Source organism: Sinohyriopsis cumingii, chromosome 5 (genome assembly GCF_028554795.1).
Source record: "Sinohyriopsis cumingii isolate HCF-2022 chromosome 5, ASM2855479v2, whole genome shotgun sequence".
NCBI classification, from domain to species: domain Eukaryota; kingdom Metazoa; phylum Mollusca; class Bivalvia; order Unionida; family Unionidae; genus Sinohyriopsis; species Sinohyriopsis cumingii.
In genome coordinates, this window is record NC_142965.1 from 129,686,054 (window position 1) to 129,712,755 (window position 26,702).

The following is a 26,702-nucleotide window of genomic DNA, read 5'->3' on the forward strand; positions in this document are numbered from 1 at the left end:
CCAAGAGTTATTGATCCATTCCATGCCACATCAACCTATGGCATATGAAGCTTGTGAAACAGTATTTTTATCCTGAAAAGAGTATTTTGAACATGTGCCCTTTTGTGAATAAAAGAGTTACTACCCATAGCAAGCAAAATTAATCACCCAATGAAAGAACTCAATACACATTAGGCATTCAATATGGAAACTTCCATCATGTCCACATGCCTTGACTCCAAAGAAAAAATGTGAACTGTTTAAGCTTCAGCAACTGACATATGACATGCTGTTATCTAAAGAGGCTACAATGATTATTTAAAGACCAATGTAAGAAACAATCTGATTGGATCAATTTATTTCTTCTACATCCAATCTGAGATGAGTAGTAGATACTGTTTTGGTTAGCTACACATGTCAAGGGTCACTGGTAAATAAAGTGGATTGGCAGTCTCGCCTAGCAAAGATGGTGCTGCACAGATTCATCATGATCCTTAGAAAAAGAAAGAAAACAGTGGAAATTATTTTTGCAATATCTCAAAGTTCATTCCTAATCTAGTTCTGACTTTGGCTGGTGAACAAAATGTCTGGATCAAAATGTATTCAGAATAATATTGTTATTTCTATCTCTTTGCTGCATCAAATATGGAAAACAACCCTTGAGGTACACAAGCAAGAATCACCTTCAAATTTCATGAAGTCATGACCATGTATGGGTAACTCCCCAGGAATTCCTAAATGGAAAATTTCACATGTGTGTCAGATATGCTTGACTGGAAAGAGAAGGAAACAATTACCTCCTTTTTTGAGGTCAATTCCTTCAGATCTCTGTACTGCTCTATCAGAGGAGCACGGTGTTTTTCCCATTGATTAGCCAGGTTGACCAATCTCTGTCCACTATTATCTACCACAGCCTGAAATAAACAACATTCAAAAGCTATAGGCTAGATTATTGCAAGCAATCAAACTAAATAATCATTTTAATGAGGCTTGCAGTTGTTTATTTATATGAGAGGGCCAACAAGAACAGAGATATAATTAGTCTTTGTGGTCATGATGTATTGGACAGGCAGATAACATAAACATATATGTACAAGTGTGAATGTAGTAATGTAAATAAATATTAATTATTGACCTCAAGACTTCGGTGGTTAAAATAATGCAGCAACAGGAACTCTTGGTCTAGTAGCATTAGTAGTTATACTTGCGGAAGTTGCTATTCTTTAATATATAAATACCAAAATTATAATGGCTTTAATATAAATGTCCAAATATTCTAATGGCTTTAATATATACACATACCAAAATTCTAATGGTTTTTGCCAAAGATTTTTTCCTGAGATATAATGTGATGGCCAGAAGAAAAATTTCATATCAAAAATAATTTAAAGAAGGTATACCAAGTTGTAACCAAACAAAATACATTTTTATTTACTTATTTATAAAATGTATGAAAAACTGTAATATCTGATTCCAGTCTTGCAGCTGCTTCAGTTTTTGTGTTATCTTTCCATGCTTCACCAGTTTTCTCTCAAACTATTTATTTATAAAAATGACTATATGACATTGAATTTTATCCAAGAACAACATTTTATCCCACTCTGCTAATTTAGAAAATAACTGTTAACTGATAACAAGCACAATTAATATTACGTCAAATATATTTACACTTAATTAATTAGCATTTTTGGTAAAGTCCTACATTAAAGTTTCATTTGCTCTGGTACTCAAACAAGTGTTGGAGAATGATAATAAAAGCTAAATGTTGTTTCTAGTACCTCTCTTCTCTTAAATTAGGACTGTAGCTACACATATTTTCTTCTAAATGTCTGATAAGTGCTGACACACCACCATACCAGCTACTTAAAACGCAGATGGTGTGAGGTATTGACATGTTTTGTGGATACCATATGTCTGAATAATTGGAAGAACATAATGATCAAGCAAATGCAAGGAATAATTATGTCCAATATCGAACCTGTCAAGTTAGCAAATGGTAGTTGGTTGTTGTTGTTGTTGTTGTTGTGGGTTTTAACGCCATTTTTCAGCACACGATAGGCTATGCATGGCGGCCAGTATTAATGGTGGAGGAAGAACCTGGGAAAACCCCAGGAAGAACCACCGACCCACAAGAAGCTACTGGCAAGCTTTCTCACATACCCAAATTAGCCGAATCCTAGACTTGAACCCATGCAGACAGAGGTGAGATGGCAGTGATCCGTAACAGAGAGCACTTTAGACCACTCGGCCACTCAGTGCCCCAAATGGTAGTTGGAGTTCACTTGATGATTATGGCCAGCTAATACAGCAACTTTTGGATTTCTCCATATATACCAATAATGTATAAGTACTTCAAACAAGGATCAATTTTACATGAACATTTTCTTCAACAGTCATGTGTCACATAAATGTATGCAAAGATGACACTTAAGTTTTCCAGATACTTGATGGCATCAAAAACGTTTAAGCAACCGTCATGTTGTTTGGGATACATCTATCCATTACTCTTCATCATTCTGAAAATGTTTCATGTCCAATACCTGTAGTTTTGTTATATTATTCTCAGCATCCGGTAGGAGATCGAGGGTCCTTTTCTTGACTATGAAACCCTCCTCCTTCTCCTTGTTGATCCGCCCTTGATTTCCTATCTCTTCCTCCATTTGCTGGATACCTGCCGTAAACTTCCTCATGTCCATGTCAACTGACTCAAGCCGTGAAACAAGGTTATTCAACTCTTCCCGCAGGTCCTCCACTTCCACCTCATGCTCTTTCTGCAGCTCCTAAAAAGTAAATTATGTTATTTTAAAAAGATGGGTTACCAGGAACAATATGCCTCTCCTAGGGAACAATGTTTATATATATATATATATATATATATATATATATATATATATATATATATATACATACATACATACATACATACATACATACATACATATATATATATATATATATATATATATATATATAATTTTCTTGCATTTTAACACTAAAATCACAACAGAAAAATATTAGCATTTTGTTAAAGCTAGTGCAATACCTTCTCAGATTCTATTTGCTACAGCAAGCAATGGGTATTCATCCTTGTACTTTCATGAAATGTTTGTGGTCACATGACGTGTGAACTGATCATGTGACTATAGTCTATCCCAATGTCCCAAGGTGGCGCTCTACAGTTTCGTATTTTGCATAGGCTTTCCTCACTGGTTATACAGGTTATTTTTTAAAAAAAACTTGTATATCTTAGGTAGTCAAAGAACCTTTAATTCCCTTTATTTTGGTGTATGATTGATGGGTGTAATATGGGTTATAAAGTATACAGCTTGGCCTTACTCCAGATGTGCACCTTTCAAAAAAGTGCTAGCTCCACTTGGTCATTTTCACACCCTGAACTTCAGAGGTAAATTGTATAAAAAAGAGCCGATAACGTCTTTTTTACATTTTATGTAGTTGGTAATTCATTTATTGCACTTTCAATAGCTGGTATTGTCTAGTCTGGCAAAATTCACTTTCCCTATTTTAATAGCTGCTATGGATAGTGTACTTTAGGCTAATTCAGGCTGATTTTTTTATCACAAGGGAGCAGTCATTTTAGTTAGCAGTGTGCTTAGATCCTGTACAATTTCCAAAAGTACAATATCCAAAGAAATATCATCCACATTACATTAATGTAACATAGAGGTATGCCAACATTCTCTCCACTGTGCATGTTTTCAATGCAACCAACTTCACCTTACATACGTCACTCTCTCAAAAGTACATAATAACTGGTGAGCACCCTTTAACAGGTATGCACCACTGACAGGAAAAACACTCATGGACTCCGGATGTGAACATAAAATACTTACCTCTCCCTTTTAGACTGGCTGTCAAAGAAATTTTAGTCATCTGTGCCTACTAAAAATATTCGCTTGTAAATATTCACTTGTAAGTCGAGTCAAAATGCAAACAACAAAGATCCTGATTTGCCACAACATAATGCACATGTAGATCAGGGTCTACGTTGTTTGTTCTACTGATTACTCCTAACAACTGCACAGATCCAGATCTACTGGTGCATAATATGATGGCAGGTCTGAGTCTGCACAGTTTGCAGTTGGGATCATATTATAAGCATATACAGTTACTGTAACTAATGATCGGTCCCACCTGAACAGACTGATACATCAGCCTCACTATCACGCTTCTGATCAGACTGATTTATTACCCTCTGTGCACTTAGCTTAGAAGCACTAGTCTCTGACTGAGGACACCCTGATCAATTCCTACTTTGGACATCCATATTCTGTATATATTAGTGAGAAAAGTGTCATTTTGTATTATACTTTGTACTAAACTATTGGTATTTTTGTGCATTTCACCAATCCAATGCATACCTATACTCACTTATAACTTGGGTCCAATTACAAATTGCAAAGGCCCAGATCTGCAACTGCACAACGTACTGGCAGATCTGGGCTTTTGCAGTTTGTTAGATTAATCAGTTGAACAAACAACATATGTTGTACACACTATACTAATACACGAGTTAGATCCAGCTGCAAACTGCATAAAGATCTGTCACTGCATAATGTGCCAACAGATCTGGATTTATGCAGCTTCTTAGAATTAAAAATTAAAAGATAGAACAAAGACCCTTATTGCCTGGTGGATCATGTTCTATGTTGTTTGCAGCAAGTATAATAGTACTAAAATCTTTATATTATGGAGTTTTGACATTTGAAAAACATCTTAAACAGACTTAACAAGATCTTTCATCCATTTACTTAAAAAACAATGACATCTGTCTCTGAGGGTGTTGTCATCAACACCAAATGAAGAATATTACCGCTAAAACATCTTCTGATGAAATATCGATTGATCAGCTAAGTCTGGAAGACAGTCACATCAGAATGTTAATATTTTCAAGTTGGTTTTGCAAACATCACTCATCAAACAACAATCCGTATTGTGACAAAGATTTTATGTCGAACAACAAAAAAGGATGAAGTTTAATTTTACTCCTCTTCATGTATCTCTGTGCATAACATGCTGGTAGATCTGGGCCTATGTAGTTTGGTAGGAATAATAAGCAGAATGAAGAACACAGACCATGATCTTCCAGTGTATTATGTGACAGCAGATCAAGGTCTGTGTTGTTTACAGTTGGACTCAACTTATAGGTGAGTGTATACAGTACTAGTGGACAAATACCAGTTGGGTAGTTACATGATTTAGGCTTAACCTAATCCAGTAGGCTTATCCTAATCCTGTAGATATCCTTCCAATTTATCTTCATACCATTAAGCTTCAAAAAAACAAAACCATTATGTACAATCATGAGATTATTTATATTTGGTGTGTTACAAATGTAATATTTGGTGCTGAATAGGTTAACACCTGATTTTATATCAAACAGTATATTCTCTGAATGAAAACTTTTATACAAATGTTTCTTATTCTCATTTAAACTTGTCACTATTAAAGGATTAGTCCCTTCAAAACACAAGTGGCATAAAGATCAATGTCCAACCTCTTCTGTCTTTGTCCTTGGCCCCTCGCCAGTGCCAACCTCAGATATGACCTTTTCTTCATCCTATAAAGAAAACTATATTCTATCAGAGTGCAACCATGGTAACAATTAAAAAATGTTATAAGTGCAAAAATGTACCCTCATAATCAAAAACTGAAACCACAAGCACAATCAATCGATATGTTAAAAATGTATACGTTTAATCAATATGTATCAAATATGTTAAAAATGTATACAGTTAATCAATATGTATCAAATATGTTCAAAATGTATACAGTTAATCAATATGTATTTAATATGACAAAAATGTATACAGTTAACCAATATGTATCAAATATGTTCAAAATGTACACAGTTAATCAATATGTATCAAATATGTTGAAAATGTATACAGTTAATCAATATGTATTTAATATGATAAAAATGTATACAGTTAACCAATATGTATAAAATATGTTCAAAATGTATACAGTTAATCAATATGTATCAAATATGTTCAAAATGTATACTGTTAACCAATATGTATCAAATATGTTCTAAATGTATACAGTTAATCAATATGTATTTAATATGACAAAAATGTATACAGTTAATCAATATGTATCAAATATGTTCAAAATGTACACAGTTAATCAATATGTATCAAATATGTTCAAAATGTATACAGTTAATCAATATGTATCAAATACGTTAAACATTTATATAGTTAATCAAGATGTATTTAATAAGTCAAAAATGTATACATTAGCAAAAGAAATTGTATATTCATTAATTTTATTTTTTGAGGACTTGCTTGTTGCAAAGACATACAGTCTGGCACTTTTTGCATAATAATTGTTTGTTCCTGGTAACATTTAACTGTTATACCTTGGCAAATAATAACTTTTCTGTATGAGTGAATCTGGAACCTTTGGTTTTGGTAGTAGTGGAAGCCCGCCCACTTATTGATGATATCATCTGCTGTAAGTCCTGTGACAGGCTACTTCCAGCAGTGGTGCCACCTCTCTGTCGGTCCTGACGTAACTGGTCTGTTATCTTTTTCTTTATTCTCTCCTTCTTCCTAGCTCTGTATTCCTGCATAAACATAAATTGCCTCGTTAAGATGCCACTCTACTGTTTTGTACTTTGTATAGGGTTTAATTAGTAATGAAAAACCAATTTCCCATCTAAACCTCATTGGTTATACTGGCTATTTATATCTTAGGTATTGTTAAAAGATGCATCGTACCCATTAAACTATGGTGTGAATGATGCATTACCATTAATTAATAATGCATGGAGGCTCTTTCATAGTACCCAACATTTTTTTAAATATAGTGATGTCTAGAACTGAGGCATCATGCCACAGACACAAAGCATGATGTCCCACCCAGACACATTATCCTGACACCAGGCCGACCAATCCTAATACTAACCCCTGAATGCTGAGCAACAAGTGAGGCAGCTGCTACTGCCATTTTTTATAAGTCTTTGGTATAACTCAGCCAGGGTTCAAACCTACGACATCCTGCATCCAAGGTGGATGCAGTAACCACTACACCATTAGAGCAGTTCATTTTGTTGAGAAAATCATACATGATGATATAAAAATAAGAAAACAAATTGCACAATTTTTTTTATCAAATGCATGTTTGTTTTTTCAGGAGGGAGCCAGCTGGTAGAATTTCAGACTCATTATTCAAGGACTGCAGGTTTGATACCAGTCCTGGTCAGTCAGAATTAGCTGTATTTGTGTGTAAATTGGAAATGCATTAGCTCCCATTAATTCAATGACATATTATTGCTCATTAACCCTTGAAGATTTTTGTCATTTTCATCTGAAATGCAAGTAGGAAACACATTTTGGAGGCTATTTCTGAATACATCCTAATACACTGACTTCCAAGAGATTTCTGGCTAACCTAAAGCCTAGTTGTGCTAGAAACATCGTTTTCATTGGCTTTTTCGCTTGCACATGAGCAGAAGGGTAAAAGTTGAAGTTCTTTTTTTTTTCTTTTGCTTAACAGACCCAACATTTTTGTATCCAGACCATTTTTTTTATTATTCCAAACGCCCATCTTATCCTACTTTTTGCAAAGGTTCTCCTGTCTGTGTGCAGTTCAGACTGGTCTGCGTTACATCTGAGGCCAAAAAGTCTAAAATCCAGACACACAAACGGATTCCAACCATGAGCAAATTTTTGGTGGAAAACAATTTGGTCCAAAAAATTTGGTTTTTCCCTCTGTATTTTGTAGTGCAACTAGAAAGTCCAGATTATTTGGTATCATTGTAGAGCTACATTTGTCTACCTTTCTATAATACCACCTACCTTAGTGTATCTTAAATTACTTTGATGCTACAGAACTCGAAATTAGGCTACTACCTCCTGACGTGTAAACAAGGTTCCAGGGGTTAATGAGTTAAAACAAAATATGCATAATAGCAATCAAACGCAAACAACAGTTATAGAACCTTCTGTATTAATATGGATTGTCAGTTTGGTACTTTTCTGCAGAGAATGCCACTTTTACACCAAATTCCAAAAATCGTTAAGTGAAATCAGTTGGAAGCTTTGAATCTTCTTTATATTGCAATGACAGCATAAATCAATTTTATATTGGATCATTTGCCAAAATTTGTTTCCAACTGCATCTGTATGAGAAAATAGCCTCAACAAAGCTATACAAATTAAGTGACTTCACTGAAAGTTTTTTTCCAAAGAAAGTCTTAAAATTACATGTAAGTCCATGTTTATAACAACATTCCATCCATTCAAACAATCACCATTAATTAACTGACTGCTATGAATGATAGCAAGTCCTAGTTTCATTATAAATGCATGAAGGTCTTTTTTACAAACCCATGGACAACATAATACCAGAACAATTAAAATTTTGGACTTGAATCTATTGAATTTATCCAATGAAATTTAGGTCTTGCTTTAAACTGACCAATCAAACATCTGCTTAAAACTGACCAATCGAACATCTTTACACATGACTTAATGCCACATGAAAGACAGAAATTATTTTCTTACATGTAAATGAGAATGTTAGGGAGGTTAAGTTTACTGTGATCAAGACTGATTCATAGTTTAATTACAAGCCTGCCAAGACTGTATTGAGAAAACCTAGATATCAGTCAAGAAGTTGGCAAACACTGCACTCATGTACCTACTGCAAATGACGTTGACAGGCTTCCTTGAAGAAAATAATAGCATCATAAAATATCTGACTTTAGAAAATGTATGAATCCCAAACTGATGCTAAACCAACAGGAAAATTAAATTAAATGCAAACATTCTTTCTCACAATACAGCTGTATGTCTCTGTTGACCAAAGAGGTATGTCTTCATTAACTCTCTTACAATGTCTTTATGAATGATAATAGTTCCATGTAGCATCCCAAGACTTTGATATATCTCACTTTTGGCAGACTTTCTCACAGGCTCACATTTCCACTATATAATGAACAAAGTAAAAGCAGTCCAAGTAGTGAAACTATTAAATTACCTCCTCACTCAGCCTGGATCCCAGTCCAGACTGGTTCCACTCAGATTCCCACTCTTGTTGCTGTGTATATTCTATGGCATTGTCTTCTATCAAAGAGGGCGCTGTATCTTCATGATGTAGTGTCTGATTAGTTACAACTGGGAGAATTTTGGTATAGTAAAACCGCAGTTCTGTCAAAAGAATTTTCATTTTAATATGTCTATCAAATGCATATCACACAAAAAAATCACAAAAATTTTAACTGTAAACAATAGGAGAGTCAAAGTATGAGCAAATATTACTTTAAAGATAGGCCTAATCCAACATCACTTTTAAGTTCTCTCCATTTACACATGCATTTTTACTGACTATGGTTTGTACAGCCCTGAAGAGGTTTTTCCAAGGACTTTAAAAGAACTATCAATGAGTTCCAAAAGATTTCAAGAAGTATCCTTTCTTACAGAAATGAAATTTTTTCCATAAGCCACTTTGTTAATCATTGCATAGAAAAAGCAGACAACTAATCCTAACTTGGATATTCTTTAAGTTTATTTTTCTTTCAGACTAAAAAATGTGTTAAGCATGGCATTAGAACAAAGGGATGCTACTCCATCTAGTAACTACAGATGTCCTGAGTCATCTGTTCCTTCCAATTTTATCCCATCTTATTTCATTTTGGAAAATAGATCTATCTATTAAAAAAATCTGAATTTAAAAGTAGTCTATTTCATTAAGTTTTAATACTATGTATTCCCTTGGATAAATTCATACAGCTTTTGGCAAAATTCAGTAAGACTTTTTTTTTAAAGCAATGTTTTAAAAGTCAAGAAGTTTTCATGGCAATCCTTAAAATTCATGTGTTACAGTGTACAAAAGTTGCAAACAGTAACATCGAACACAAAGTACATTCCCAGCCAATTTTTAATGTACACCCAAGCTAGGGCTCAAGACGACTGCCCTTTATAAGAACAAATTGGTAATTTTATACCAGGGCAGTAGTTTATCAAAACAACAGTGATGACAAATACAGACTCCAACTCCTATGGGTCAGAATCTTTATCAGTATCAGATGTGAACTAGGTATAATTTGTTTCTAACATTACTGTATCTGACCGCTTAATATCCTTTAAACTAAAACTACCATATACACCCATGTCTTTTGTCTTAATGATAATCAATATTTATACAATAAATTGGAGGGAAATGTTAAGCATTAATATGATGGCAACATCATGAATTTGTGAACCTTGTACATATGTTGAGTATTTGAGCATTATTTTTGAGTATTACTATGAAAGAGGGATAGAAAGATGCAACTGAATCTATATATATTGCAATGATCCCTCACAATGTTTAGTAAAAACAATTGAAAAAATATCTTTAAAAATAAAGTTTGAAGAAAAAAAGATACAAAAGAAACACATTCACAAGACCACAATAAAGGTTACATACTGCTTTTTCACAGTTTAAACAATATACCACATATATTATATTTTGTGCATAACATGCAAAATGTTTAATATCAGTTGTTTTCAAGATTTGTACTATATCTTAATTATAAAATCACACAGCTTACACCCATTAAATTCACACTTAAAACAACAAAGGTTGTCAGTATTTGGATCCCACTAAAAGTCTCTAATGCTCTTACGTGTAAGCTGTAACAAAAGCACATGTTCTAAATGTATCATGAAATTATTGTTGCAAATAACTAAAATCTTCTCCCACAAACTTTGATTCTGATACTGAGCATTTACTGAAATGGTAAATGGTATTATTTCTTGCATTTTGCTGTAAATGTATTCTTCTTACTGACTCATATTCAACTTTCCTAAACAAATATCAGTTACAAATCTAGTACTCTGTATTTTCTGACTTAACAATTTTCTTAAACATATGCCATGGGTGAAAACTATTTTTCTGTAGCAACTGATGAAATATACAGATTATCTCCATCTGCAAAGCTATTTCCCTTGTATACTCTTATATCGATGATGTTTACACTTTCTATTCTAATTTTAGTTCTAATATTATTTGACTGGTTTTTATTCATCCAGTTACGAAACTCTATTAGTACTTACAAATGGGTCCAAAGGAATAAAACGGAATCAATAAAAATAATACAGAAACAAGGTAGTTTTTGGTGTAAGCAAATATTTCTTTCTCCCATTCAGTTATATAAATATTTGCATAAGAGAGAGTAAACAGCATCCCATTCAGTGGTTAGCATGCCAGGCTCACATCCAAAAGGGGACGAGTTAGAATCTTACCATCCAACCAGCCTGGGTCAGGCTACCTTGATGTGTCCCTGGGCAAGGCACTTTAATTGCCTTGGCATTAATAAACCTATTTGTGTTGATGTGCTGTAGAAAAACTAACCATTGTATGGAGTAATAAAATTCAAACAGGCAATCAAAAAAGAATATTTTTTCAGCACAAATTTTAAGTAGATTAAAAATGTTACCTTCCAACTGATTTGATCAGTATAAAGACTATTAATATCTATTTTTAGAAAATAGGTTAATCCAACGCTGGTGAAAATGAAGGAGTCTGGTGCCAACTGGTAGGCTGTCTGTGGGTCAATGTCAGTTCTTGGGAGGCTTGGGAAAAAAGAAACCTTGTTTCTTATCCCTTTTAATGAACTGCCTCCTTAACTAAGGGCCTGTTGCCATCTATAATTTTTGTTGAAACTGTTCTTGTTGTTGGGCTATATTTAGACTTGTATCTCTTTGCTGACGATCATCTATTCACAAGACTTGTTTAGCCTAAATGCCATTAACGGTGGCAAATCCAGTTGGAGGGGTATTTCCTGTGCTGCCTTCCTTGGAATCTACCCTATCCTACTGCCCAATATAAAAAGTGACCTGAAGGCAGAACCCAGGGTCCAAGGAGTGATGTGGTTTGAGTGATGACAAGTGAAGACAAGTGTCGTCTTACTAATATTTAAGCTGAATCTGTTAATGCATTAGCCACAGAAATGTGCAGTGCCCAATTAATAACCTTAGTGATCCTGGTCATAGACCCATGCAAAGCAATCCTGGCCATAGAACCATACATAGTGATCCTGGCAATAGACCCATGCATAGTGATCCTGGTCATAGAACCATACATAGTGATCCTGGCAATAGACCCATGCATAGTGATCCTGGCGGAAGACATATGCATAACATTCCTGGTCATAGACCCATGCTTAGTGATCCTGGCCATAGACCCATGCATAGTGATCCTGGCGACAGACATATGCATAACATTCCTTGTCATAGACCCATGCTTAGTGATCCTGGCCACAGACACATACATAATGATCCTGGCCTTAGACCCATGCATTGTGATCCTGGCCATAGAACCATACATAGCGATCCTGGCCACTGACCCATGCTTAGTGATCCTGGCCATAGACTCATGATTAGTGATCCTATCCATAGACCCATGCAAAGTGATCCTATCCATAGACCCATGCATAATGATCCTGGCCATAGACCCATTCAGTGATCTTGGCCATAGACCCATGCAGTGATCTTGGCCATAGACCCATGCAGTGATCTTAGCCATAGACCCATGCATAGCAATCCTCACTATAGACCCATACATAGTGATCCTGGCCATAGACCCATGCAGTGATCTTGGCCATAGACCTATGCATAGCAATCCTGGCCATAGACTCATATACAGCAATCCTGGCTATAGACCCATGCACAGCAATCCTGGCCATAGACCCATGCATGCTCACTGCCTGATTGTTCAGCTAGTAGAAAATACAATGTATACTCGCTTATAAGACAAGTCCATCTGCAAACTGCACAGACCCACTCCTGGTGGCACATCATGCACCAGCAGATCAGATCTCTGTTGTTTGCAGTTTGACTTGAATTATATGCTAGTGTATATGATAGCTAGCAATGCAAATTGCAACAACATTGAGGATGTTGCCTCAATTGTACACAATATTTCTTTGTCCATCATGTCAATTATGGAGGTAGTCATATTCACTGCTATAATGTTTATATCAAGTATCCAAATGGGTTCAGTAGCTGCAAGGAAAAAACAACATTCCCTTAACTGCCATAGAATTGTCTGGATCATGGATCTTATCGTATCTGACAGACAGTCTGATATTTCCATTACTTTCACAGATTGCAGCAGTAGACAAAAGGAGGGATGTTCCGACTTTTCTGCTATGTCAACTGATGCCTAAATGGTACAGTTGGCAGTGGCAGTCATTCAGAAGTAGGCAACACATGATATATTTCCTTGACAGACACTTTAAAACTAAACTCATTCTGTTCCATTGTGTGATCTATGAATTCCAAGTCATAGAAGTTATCCCCACACATCATAGAAGTTATCCCCACATCATAGAAGTTATCCCCACACTCATAGAAGTTATCCCCACACATCAAAGAAGTTATCCCCACACATCATAGAAGTTATCCACACTCATAGAAGTTATCCCCACACATCACAGAAGTTATCCACACTCATAGAAGTTATCCCCACACATCATAGAAGTTATCCCCACACTCATAGAAGTTATCCCCACACATCATGGAAGTTATCCCCACATCAAAGAAGTTATCCCCACACTCATAGAAGTTATCCCCACACATCATAGAAGTTATCCCCACACATCATAGAAGTTATCCACACTCATAGAAGTTATCCCCACATATCATAGAAGTTATCCCCACACTCATAGAAGTTATCCCCACATCACAGAAGTTATCCACACACTCATAGAAGTTATCCCCACACTCACAGAAGTTATCCCCACACTCACAGAAGTTATCCCCACACTCACAGAAGTTATCCCCACACTCATAGTGTGGGTTCTCTTCATCAGGCCTTATGTCCATGTCTGTCTAGAAAATCCCTGGAGGCAAGGACAAGGACCTGTCATCATCTATAACTGTCTCATAGAATCTTTTCAATGGATGAGCTGTTAACAAATTACCTGCTGGTCGAATCAGCATCCAGGCAAGTGGCACAGCAATTCATGCCATCATAGATCGCCTGGGATTGGAACTATATGACTTAATAGATGGTTTGGCTCATTTGCTGGCTGGATGTTATGTATGGCTGTTGGCTGGACTGGCATCTCTAGAACCACCATGCAGAATGTGTGGCAAAATCAACAAATTGGTCAAACTGATCCCAATATGGTTCCAAATACAACAGAACTGTTGACTAGTATGTGACATGGCTTAGCAAAATGATGGATCTCTCATCAGTAGGTGATAGGTATGATTGACTGGACTGGCTGATCAGTAGACATCATACCAGCATGTGACATGAAATAATGTTGAAATGGATCATCAGTTTCTGAAATATGCCCCATGCATCCCAGCATGCATCTGAAGGACTTGCTGGGAACTTGCACCCATTGGGACACCAAGATATGGCCTAAACATTCCCCCATAAAGTTCAGATTATCACTGGAGGTTTGTGTCAGGTGTATGAACAAAAACTGTGCTGAGGCCTGTGACTTTTGTTTTCACCTGCAGGCAATGCATCTGTCATCTGCATAAGTTTAGAGTGGGGTGGGCAATGTGACATTCCCCACCATGCTAGGGCTGATGACAGCAGATACTCAACAACTAGTAAATTTGTCCTTACTATTTATATGGAAAGAAATTGTCAGAAGTCATCTGTTTTGAGATTTTCTGTTTATGTTTTTCAATGACATGGAAATGCTCAAAAAGAATATCAGGCATGTCACAGACTAATGACATTTATATTAACTAGAAACTTGCTGACTGCCGGTAAAACACCTGGTACAGAATCATTGTCATCGTTGTCATGCCCAGTAGCAGAAACATCGGCTGCTTCCCAGTGAACTCTAATTTCATAAGCAATATCTTCACAATCTGAATTAACATAATCCAAGAAATCATCATCTTTGTTGTAAGACCCAAGTAGGTGTAATGTGTCATGTATCCATGGGGAACATCATCATTATCATCTCTATCAACAGTATAATGTGTCATGTATCACAGCATGGGGAACATCATCGTTAGCACTTCTATCACCGGTATAATGTGTCATGTATCACAGCATGGGGAACATCATCATTATCATCTCTATCAACAGTATAATGTGTCATGTATCACAGCATGGGGAACATCATCATTAGCATCTCTATCACCAGTATAATGTGTCATGTATCCATGGGGAACATCATCGTTAGCACCTCTATCACCGGTATAATGTGTCATGTATCACAGCATGGGGAACGTCATTGTTAGCACCTCTATCAACAGTATAATGTGTCATGTATCACAGCATGGGGAACATCATTGTTAGCATCAGTATCACCGGTATAATGTGTCATGTATCACAGCATTGGGAACATCTTCATTATCATCTCTATCAACAGTATAATGTGTCATGTATCACAGAATGGGGAACATCATCATTAGCATCTCTATCAACAGTATAATGTGTCATGTATCACAGAATGGGGAACATCATCATTAGCATCTCTATCAACAGTATAATGTGTCATGTATCACAGCATGGGGAACATCATTGTTAGCACCTCTATCACCGGTATAATGTGTCATGTATCACAGAATGGGGAACATCATCATTAGCATCTCTATCAACAGTATAATGTGTCATGTATCACAGCATGGGGAACATCATTGTCAGCACCTCTATCACCGGTATAATGTGTCATGTATCACAGCATGGGGACCATCATCATTAGCATCTCTATCAACAGTATAATGTGTCATGTATCACAGCATGGGGACCATCATCATTAGCATCTCTATCAACAGTAAAATGTGTCATGTATCACAGCATGGGGAACATCATTGTTAGCACCTCTATCACTGTTATAGTGTGTCATGTATCACAGCATGGGGAACATCATTGCTAGCATCTCTATCACCGGTATAATGTGTCATGTATCACAGCATTGGGACCATCATCATTAGCATCTCTATCAACAGTATAATGTGTCATGTATCACAGAATGGGGAACATCATCGTTAGCACTTCTACCACCGGTATAATGTGTCATGTATCACAGCATGGGGACATCATCATTAGCATCTCTATCAACAGTATAATGTGTCATGTATCACAGCATGGGGAACATCATTGTTAGCACCTCTATCAACAGTATAATGTGTCATGTATCACAGCATGGGGACCATCATCATTAGCATCTCTATCAACAGTATAATGTGTCATGTATCACAGCATGGGGACCATCATCATTAGCATCTCTATCAACAGTATAATGTGTCATGTATCACAGCATGGGGAACATCATTGTTAGCACCTCTATCAACAGTATAATGTGTCATGTATCACAGCATGGGGACCATCATCATTAGCATCTCTATCAACAGTATAATGTGTCATGTATCACAGCATGGGGACCATCATCATTAGCATCTCTATCAACAGTATAATGTGTCATGTATCACAGCATGGGGAACATCATTGTTAGCACCTCTATCACTGTTATAGTATGTCATGTATCACAGCATGGGGAACATCATCGTTAGCACCTCTATCACTGGTATAATGTGTCATGTATCACATCATTGGGACCATCATCATTAGCATCTCTATCAACAGTATAATGTGTCATGTATCACAGCATGGGGAACATCATCATTAGCATCTCTATCAACAGTATAATGTGTCATGTATCACAGCATGGGGAACATCATTGTTAGCACCTCTATCACTGTTATAGTGTGTCATGTATCACATCATTGGGACCATCATCATTAGCATCTCTATCAACAGTATAATGTGTCATGTATCACAGCATGGGGAACATCATCATTAGCATCTCTATCAACAGTATAATGTGTCATGTATCACAGCATGGGGAACATCATTGTTAGCACCTCTATCAACAGTATAATGTGTCATGTATCACAGCATGGGGAACATCATTGTTAGCATCTCTATCACCGGTATAATGTGTCATGTATCACAGCATTGGGACCATCATCATTAGCATCTCTATCAACAGTATAATGTGTCATGTATCACAGAATGGGGAACATCATCATTAGCATCTCTATCACCGGTATAATGTGTCATGTATCACAGCATGGGGACCATCATCATTAGCATCTCTATCAACAGTATAATGTGTCATGTATCACAGCATGGGGACCATCATCATTAGCATCTCTATCAACAGTATAATGTGTCATGTATCACAGCATGGGGAACATCATTGTTAGCACCTCTATCACTGTTACAGTGTGTCATGTATCACAGCATGGGGAACATCATCGTTAGCACCTCTATCACTGGTATAATGTGTCATGTATCACATCATTGGGACCATCATCATTAGCATCTCTATCAACAGTATAATGTGTCATGTATCACAGCATGGGGAACATCATCATTAGCATCTCTATCAACAATATAATGTATTATGTATCACAGCATGGGGAACATCATTGTTAGCACCTCTATCACTGTTATAGTGTGTCATGTATCACATCATTAGGACCATCATCATTAGCATCTCTATCAACAGTATAATGTGTCATGTATCACAGCATGGGGAACATCATCATTAGCATCTCTATCAACAGTATAATGTGTCATGTATCACAGCATGGGGAACATCATTGTTAGCACCTCTATCACTGTTATAGTGTGTCATGTATCACATCATTGGGACCATCATCATTAGCATCTCTATCAACAGTATAATGTGTCATGTATCACAGCATGGGGAACATCATCATTAGCATCTCTATCACTGGTGTAATGTGTCATGTATCACAGCATGGGGAACATCATCATTAGCACCTCTCTCACCGGTATAATGTGTCATGTATCCATGGGGACCATCATCATTAGCACCTCTCTCACCGGTATAATGTGTCATGTATCACAGCATGGGGAACGTCATCATTAGCATCTCTATCACCAGTATAATGTGTCATGTATCCATGGGGAACATCATCGTTAGCACCTCTATCACCGGTACAATGTGTCATGTATCACAGAATGGGGAACATCATCATTAGCATCTCTATCACCAGCATAATGTGTCATGTATCCATGGGGAACATCATCATTAGCATCTCTATCACCGGTATAATGTGTCATGTATCACAGCATGGGGAACATCATCATTAGCATCTCTATCACCAGTATAATGTGTCATGTATCCATGGGGAACATCATCATTAGCATTTCTATCATAGGTATAATGTGTCATGTATCACAGAATGGGGAACATCATCATTAGCATCTCTATCAACAGTATAATGTGTCATGTATCACAGAATGGGGAACATCATCATTAGCATCTCTATCAACAGTATAATGTGTCATGTATCACAGAATGGGGAACATCATCATTAGCACCTCTCTCACCGGTATAATGTGTCATGTATCACAGAATGGGGAACATCATCATTAGCATCCCTATCAACAGTATAATGTGTCATGTATCACAGAATGGGGAACATCATCATTAGCATCTCTATCACCAGTATAATGTGTCATGTATCCATGGGGAACATCATCATTAGCACCTCTATCACCGGTATAATGTGTCATGTATCACAGCATGGGGAACGTCATCATTAGCATCTCTATCAACAGTATAATGTGTCATGTATCACAGAATGGGGAACATCATCATTAGCATCTCTATCACCAGTATAATGTGTCATGTATCCATGGGGAACATCATCGTTAGCACCTCTATCACCGGTATAATGTGTCATGTATCACAGAATGGGGAACATCATCATTAGCATCTCTATCACCAGTATAATGTGTCATGTATCTATGGGGAACATCATCGTTAGCACCTCTATCACTGGTATAATGTGTCATGTATCACAGCATGGGGAACGTCATCATTAGCATCTCTATCACCAGTATAATGTGTCATGTATCCATGGGGAACATCATCGTTAGCACCTCTATCACCGGTATAATGTGTCATGTATCACAGCATGGGGAACGTCATCATTAGCATCTCTATCACCAGTATAATGTGTCATGTATCCATGGGGAACATCATCGTTAGCACCTCTATCACCGGTATAATGTGTCATGTATCACAGAATGGGGAACATCATCATTAGCATCTCTATCACCAGTATAATGTGTCATGTATCCATGGGGAACATCATTGTTAGCACCTCTATCAACAGTATAATGTGTTATGTATCACAGCATGGGGAACATCATCATTAGCATCTCTATCAACAGTATAATGTGTCATGTATCACAGAATGGGGAACATCATCATTAGCACCTCTCTCACCGGTATAATGTGTCATGTATCACAGAATGGGGAACATCATCATTAGCATCTCTATCACCAGTATAATGTGTCATGTATCACAGAATGGGGAACATCATCATTAGCATCTCTATCACCGGTATAATGTGTCATGTATCACAGCATGGGGAACATTATCATTAGCATCTCTATCACCAGTATAATGTGTCATGTATCACAGAATGGGGAACATCATCATTAGCATCTCTATCAACAGTATAATGTGTCATGTATCACAGAATGGGGAACATCATCATTAGCATCTCTATCAACAGTATAATGTGTCATGTATCACAGAATGGGGAACATCATCATTAGCACCTCTCTCACCGGTATAATGTGTCATGTATCACAGAATGGGGAACATCATCATTAGCATCTCTATCAACAGTATAATGTGTCATGTATCACAGAATGGGGAACATCATCATTAGCATCTCTATCACCAGTATAATGTGTCATGTATCCATGGGGAACATCATCGTTAGCACCTCTATCACCGGTATAATGTGTCATGTATCACAGAATGGGGAACATCATCATTAGCATCTCTATCACCAGTATAATGTGTCATGTATCCATGGGGAACGTCATCATTAGCACCTCTATCACCGGTATAATGTGTCATGTATCACAGAATGGGGAACATCATCATTAGCATCTCTATCACCAGTATAATGTGTCATGTATCCATGGGGAACATCATCGTTAGCACCTCTATCACCGGTATAATGTGTCATGTATCACAGAATGGGGAACATCATCATTAGCATCTCTATCACCAGTATAATGTGTCATGTATCCATGGGAAACATCATCGTTAGCACCTCTATCACCGGTATAATGTGTCATGTATCACAGAATGGGGAACGTCATCATTAGCATCTCTATCACCAGTATAATGTGTCATGTATCACAGAATGGGGAACATCATCATTAGCATCTCAATCACCAGTAAAGATATATGTTTGCCAACTAAACCCTGACTTAACAAAAGTCTTCAACACACTCTGTAGACAAAACTGATCTATGCATAATAAGTTACACAGACTGTCGACATTTCACACTCAATTTTTGTTAATGCCCTGCTTCTATTAATTATCTGTATTATTTCTAGCATTTTATCTAAAGATATTTTTTCTTTTATTTGACCACCAAAGTTTAGCCATTTTCACAGAATTCAAAATGTACACAAGATTTACTTCAAGCCGTACTATGTTAGTCAACATCCAGGTACCAGATGACAGCTGAAGAATATTTCTGAAAATATTTACCGCAAAATGTACAAAGCAAAAAAAACATTTCTTTTCATTTTTTAATTATATTCAGCCAGCAAACCATGACTAAAAAAAAGTGCTGATTACAAATGAAATGTGATTATCATGCATTTGTTGTCTAAACATTCTTTTCTTATTTAAATGACAACCACTAATTATCAGCTTTGTCATGTCAGGACCACTCCAGTGGCCTAGTGGTAAGAGCATCCGTCTCAGATGCGGCAGGTTGTGAGTTCAATCCCTGGCCGAGGCATACAAAAGACTTACAAAAATGGTACCAACAGCTGCCTTGCTTGGCGCTCAGCATTAAGAGGCTAGTGTTAGGACTGGTCAGCCTGGTGTCAGAATAATGTGACTGGGTGGGATATCATGCTACATGTCTGCAACATGATGCCCCAGTACTAGGCATCACTATAAACTGCCACACTGCAGACATCATAGAGCTATGACTGAAAAATTGTTAAAGCTACATTAAAAATCCAAATCACACACATACATTGTCATGTCAGAAAATAATTTTTTTATAAATAAACTAATTTCCTCAGGTGGACAACATAAATCAAATGCTATACCCAAAGGAATATTATAATAAAGCCTTTCAAATACAGTAATTAGGAATTTGGTCAGGGAAATTAAACTCAAACATTCTAACAAAGAAAACATTGTATCCAAGAATGTAATAGACAATCTTTGTCTTAATTAGGGATTCTATAATTACCTCTGGGAATTTTTTTTGTTATGTCACCTGTCCTGTGAGGTTTTGTTATGCGGCAGGAATGAAAATGACACAAAGAACTGGCACCCTGAAAATATCAAAATGTTCATGACATCAACAGAAAAATTCCTAATGCAAGCCAAAATTGCACAAGAAACTAGATTACTTTATATGTTACTATTTAAATAGTAAAAGAACTAACAGATATAAGATACAGTGTCCTTTTAATTACAACTATTAGCTCTAATGATGTTAGCATAGGCCAAACATTGTATTACAATACTGTCACTTTTATGGTATTGACACAGTAATATCATCCTGTTTGTACTATTCTAGATCAATATCTATCAAAGACAAGTGCCTGGCAATGTCCCAAAGGTAAAGTTATAGCTTGTGAGAAATTGTATTGTCAATTCCAATGACCACTGTCTATAGAATGTTTATACTGTACTTACTTCTGATAAGGATGACAGCGCTACAAAGATCTGATAGCCCAACACCCACGGCCCCTCTAATTTCAGATCTTGCCCCTCCTGTATTCTAAATGAAATGCCCTAAGGCTTGTGGAAAAAAAATATCTAAATTGCATGAGAAAACTTCAAGATGCTGATAAAATGTATAATTTTATTTTAAAGTTGTTGACATGCTAGTAGAAAAATATTAATCTTTATTCTCACATAGGCGCCCTTAGTCATAGCTTCATTAGACCCCTTAGTCACAGCTTCATGTAGGCCCTTAGTCATAGCTTTATGTAGGCCCTTAGTCACAGCTTCATGCAGACCCTTAGTCATAGCTTTATGTAGGCCCTTAGTCATAGCTTCATGCAGGCCCTTAGTCATAACTTCATGTAGGCCCCTTAGTCATAGCTTTATGTAGGCCCTTAGTCATAGCTTCATGTAGGCCCTTAGTCACAGCTTCATGTAGGCCCTTAGTCATAGCTTCATGTAGGCCCCTTAGTCTTAGTCTCATGTAGGCCCTTAGTCATAGCTTCATGTAGGCCCCTTAGTCTTAGTCTCATGTAGGCCCTTAGTCATAGCTTTATGTAGGCCCTTAGCCACAGCTTCATGTAGGCCCTTAGTCATAGCTTCATGTAGGCCCTTAGTCATAGCTTTATGTAGGCCCTTAGTCATAGCTTCATGTCATGTAGACCCCTTAGTCATAGCTTCATGTAGGCCCCTTAGTCATAGATTCAAGTAGGCCCTTAGTCATAGCTTCATGAAGGCCCCTTATTCATAGATTCATGAAGGCCCCTTAGTCTTAGTCTCATCTAGGACCCTTAGTCTTAGTCTCATGTAGGCCCCTTAGTCATAGCTTCATGTAGGCCCCTTAGTCATAGCTTCGTGTAGGCCCCTTAGTCTCATTCTCATGTAAGACCTTAGTCTTAGTCTCATATAGACCCCTTAGTCATAGATTCATGTGGGCCCTTAGTCATACCTTCATGAAAGCCCCTTAGTCATAGCTTCATGTAGGCCCCTTAGTCTTAGTCTCATGTAGGCCCTTAGTCATAGATTCATGTAGGCCCCTTACTCTTAGTCTCATGTAGCCCTAAGTCATAGCTTCATGTAGGCCCTTAGTCATAGTTTCATGAAGGCCCCTTAGTCATAGCTTCATGAAGGCCCCTTATTCATAGATTCATGAAGGCCCCTTAGTCTTAGTCTCATGTAGGCCCTTAGTCATAGCTTCATGTAGACCCCTTAGTCTTAGTTTCATGTAGGCCCTTAGTCATAGCTTCATGAAGGCCCCTTAGTCATAGATTTATGTAGGCCCCTTACTCTTAGTCTCATGTAGCCCTAAGTCATAGCTTCATGTAGGCCCTTGGTCATAGTTTCATGAAGGCCCCTTAGTCATAGCTTCATGAAGGCCCCTTATTCATAGATTCATGAAGGCCCCTTAGTCTTAGTCTCATGTAGGACCCTTAGTCTTAGTCTCATGTAGGCCCCTTAGTCATAGCTTCACGTAGGCCCCTTAGTCATAGCTTCGTGTAAGCCCCTTAGTCTCATTCTCATGTAAGACCTTAGCCTTAGTCTCATGTAGACCCCTTAGTCATAGATTCATGTGGGCCCTTAGTCATAGCTTCATGAAGGCCCCTTAGTTATAGCTTCATGTAGGCCCCTTAGTCTTAGTCTCATGTAGGCCCCTTAGTCATAGATTCATGTAGGCCCTTAGTCATAGCTTCATGAAGGCCCCTTAGTCACAGATTCATGTAGGCCCCTTAGTCTTAGATTCATGTAGGCCCTTAGTCATAGCTTCATGAAGGCCCCTTAGTCATAGATTCATGTAGGCCCCTTACTCTTAGTCTCATGTAGCCCTTAGTCATAGCTTCATGTAGGCCCTTAGTCATAGCTTCATGAAGGCCCCTTAGTCATAGCTTCATGTAGGCCCTTAGTCTTAGTCTCATGTAGGCCCCTTATACTTACCATTATTCTGCAAACTTTGCAAATAAAGAAAAACATGTGACCTATGAATGGGCAACTGATTGTTTGCGTTCCCTATATTTACTGCTCACTTGGTAGTAAGATACATGTGATTCTACCAACAGTAGGATGAAAATGACATTTTCATGGCCATCTACAGCATAGAGCACTTAATAGTTGAAATCTACATCTTAAAATTAATGGAGTTGAAGATAATAAAAAAGCACACATAACAGAAACCAGCCAAAACCAAAATACTAGGGACTGTGGCTGTTTCAGCAGTCATTGTGACCAGTGCCATGATATGTGAATATAATCAGATTAAGGCACACAACAAGATGTTAATTGATTACCTTACTACTGTGATCTGGAGATGTTTTTGTAATCAAAAGTGGTCTATGACAGCGATGGAGTCATTGATTAAAAAACCGGCTAAACCAAACATGTGACTTGGTTTATAAAAATAGGACCCATTTAGGTACATATAATTGGATTCAAGACTAGCAGAAAGCAGAGCCAGATCTTGTGATTTTTCTAAAAGTCACCAGCCCTGGGCCTGTATCCAAAAACTTTCTTTGATCACTGCATGCATTTATTAAAATGAGCTAATGCTGGTAAGACCTTAGATTATGGCAAACATGCTACTTTTTTGCAGTGCTCAGTAATACAGTACTCAGTAATACAGTACTCAGTAATGCAGTGCTCAGTAATGCAGTGGTTGAAAATGGACTTACATCAGCCATGAAGATGTGAAGGGTGGGGGCTGGTATCTCAAATGTATAAAATATCGCTGATCTGCATCTTCTACCGATGTTGTTATCATGCTAAATTATACAACATGATGGTGATATACAATAATATCACTAATTGGCACCAGTTGACAGATTTTACAAACACAATTTTCAGAAACTGAATGTTAAAATGTTTACTAAAATATAGTTTTATTGTAAGTTCACTAACCTCCTGGGACAATGAGAACATTTTTATCAGCCTATGTGTTTGCCAAGGAAACTATGCTAAAATGATTACTACAATAGGGATAATGAGAAAATTTTTGTCAGCCTATGTGAGTGCCAAGGAAACGTAAAATGGGATAAAACAAAGACAGGTCGTTTGGTGTTTTCATGAACCTTCAAGGCTCAGATTTACATGTATATTTTAAATCACTGGTCTTTCTGACAACACAACTGACAAAACACACCAAAATATATATTGTTTTTTTCACTTCTTTAATGTTCTGTTTTTTGTTGAATATGTTACTATGCATTTATTTTAAAGAAAATATGTTATCTTTTCCATCAGCTATTATAAACTGTCAAGGCTTTGAAAGTTCAAAACCATATTTATATTTGACAGGCTGTGACAGGACATACATGCTATTTTTTTTAAAGCTACTTGTCACTGGAATGATTACTATGGAGAAACTACTTGACCCTTCACAACAATACTTACAACTGAAAAATTAAAGCCAAGAAACTAAATCTTGCCTGTTCAAGGCTCTTATTTGAACAACAAAACACAGTATAAGTTATGGTCTGATTTAGTTTTGACATGCTTGCCAATGTAAGAATACCTATAAACAAAGTTTACTTGATTTCAAAGTGAGTATATTGAGCAGAAATAGGAGTATTCCCACAGAAAATGGGAATATTGCTGCTATTCATTTCAGAGGTGATTATTTATTTCAGAAGTATCATATAACCTTATTGAAATGTACTAATGCTAAGGATTCAGCTAACTGTGGTAAACAGGCTAATTGTGGTAAACAGGCTTAATGTGGTAAACAGGCTACTCTGTATTACTGCTTAGAACTACATGTTGCTAGGTTCAAAACAATTTGAAATTTAGTGATGAAATCTTCCACTATGGTAAAATCTGTGACTGAATACAATAATGCTATAGGTTCTTAATTATGCTTTGTATAAACGAAACTGACAAAACTTAGATTTCAACAATTTGTTGATAAAAATGTTTTACACCAAAAATAACTCCATATCGCACAGATGTCCTCATAAACTGGGTAAAATTGAAAGAAACTTTGTTCCATACGCAAGGGCAAAGTTCTAATTTAAACATAATTTTGGTCACATTTTGTCAATGTAGAAAACTGAACTTTTCCCAGTTTTTCTTAATAAGTGAAGTAAGAAATGTCTTAAAATTAGAATAGCAGTCTTGAACTCGGGAATGATTATAGCAGTTTTACCATCACAAATATCAGTCATACCAGCTCTACTCTGTGGAAAAGTCAATAGGCCAAAGTAAAACCATATAAAAAATCATAAAATCCACAAATACAAAAGTATTATTCACTCGGATTAAACAAAGAACAGATGTCTTTTCCAAAAGAAAATGAATTTTGACAAAATGTATCAATCAACAATGAAACGAGACCTCTCTCTGCCAGCAGGGTGGGATTCCTCTCCAGGTGATTCCATTTTCTTTTAGGTAGGAAGGTGCCCAAGGGGAAGACAGCTGCCGTGCCAGTGTGGATGAAATTGCTTTTTGCAATAATACTGAGGCTCCTGTGGGTAAAATGAAATATGACCATTAATTTCAATGAAATCATCAAAAAAGTATTTAATGGTTGCCATTTGCTTTTTCATTAATTACCAATTAACAAGAATGGTAGGGTTTTCATGCTGAGCCCACACTACAATGAAGACCCTGCTGACAATGACAATGTTTATGGAAAGACCCATTCTACTGATACTGAAATGACATAAAGTTAAATTACACTACATTTAAATTTGACAAAATGGATATGTGTGTAAATAATGATTGAAATTTCCCCACATGAGTATCAAATGAAATTTAATCTGTTCATATGTTGTTGTATAAGCTGGAAAATTTTTAGATTCCATCTGGAAAATAAATCATTGGAAAATCTGGATAATACACAAGTGTACCAAATATACTCACTTATAAGTCTAGTTAACTGTAAAATGCACCAAGCTGTCACTTAATGCTAAGGTCTATGTTGTTTTGCAGCTGGACTATACTTATATGTGATTATATATGGTATATGGTAAATAACACACATG

General features: G+C 36.8%; 1 protein-coding gene across 1 annotated transcript in view; it reads right to left on the reverse strand.

Moving 5' to 3' along the window:
* The window catches only part of LOC149800232 (coiled-coil domain-containing protein 22 homolog), a 52,873-nt gene that overhangs the window by 14,367 nt on the left and 11,804 nt on the right, over positions 1–26,702 (reverse strand). Inside the window, exons 4-10 of the mRNA XM_089959801.1 lie at positions 26,053–26,183; positions 21,251–21,335; positions 8,986–9,155; positions 6,362–6,568; positions 5,495–5,557; positions 2,520–2,759; positions 777–893 (exon numbers count right to left, since the gene is read on the reverse strand). Coding sequence (XP_089815927.1) covers positions 777–893; positions 2,520–2,759; positions 5,495–5,557; positions 6,362–6,568; positions 8,986–9,155; positions 21,251–21,335; positions 26,053–26,183 — 1,013 coding nt within the window. The remainder of the gene's footprint in view (positions 1–776; positions 894–2,519; positions 2,760–5,494; positions 5,558–6,361; positions 6,569–8,985; positions 9,156–21,250; positions 21,336–26,052; positions 26,184–26,702) is intronic.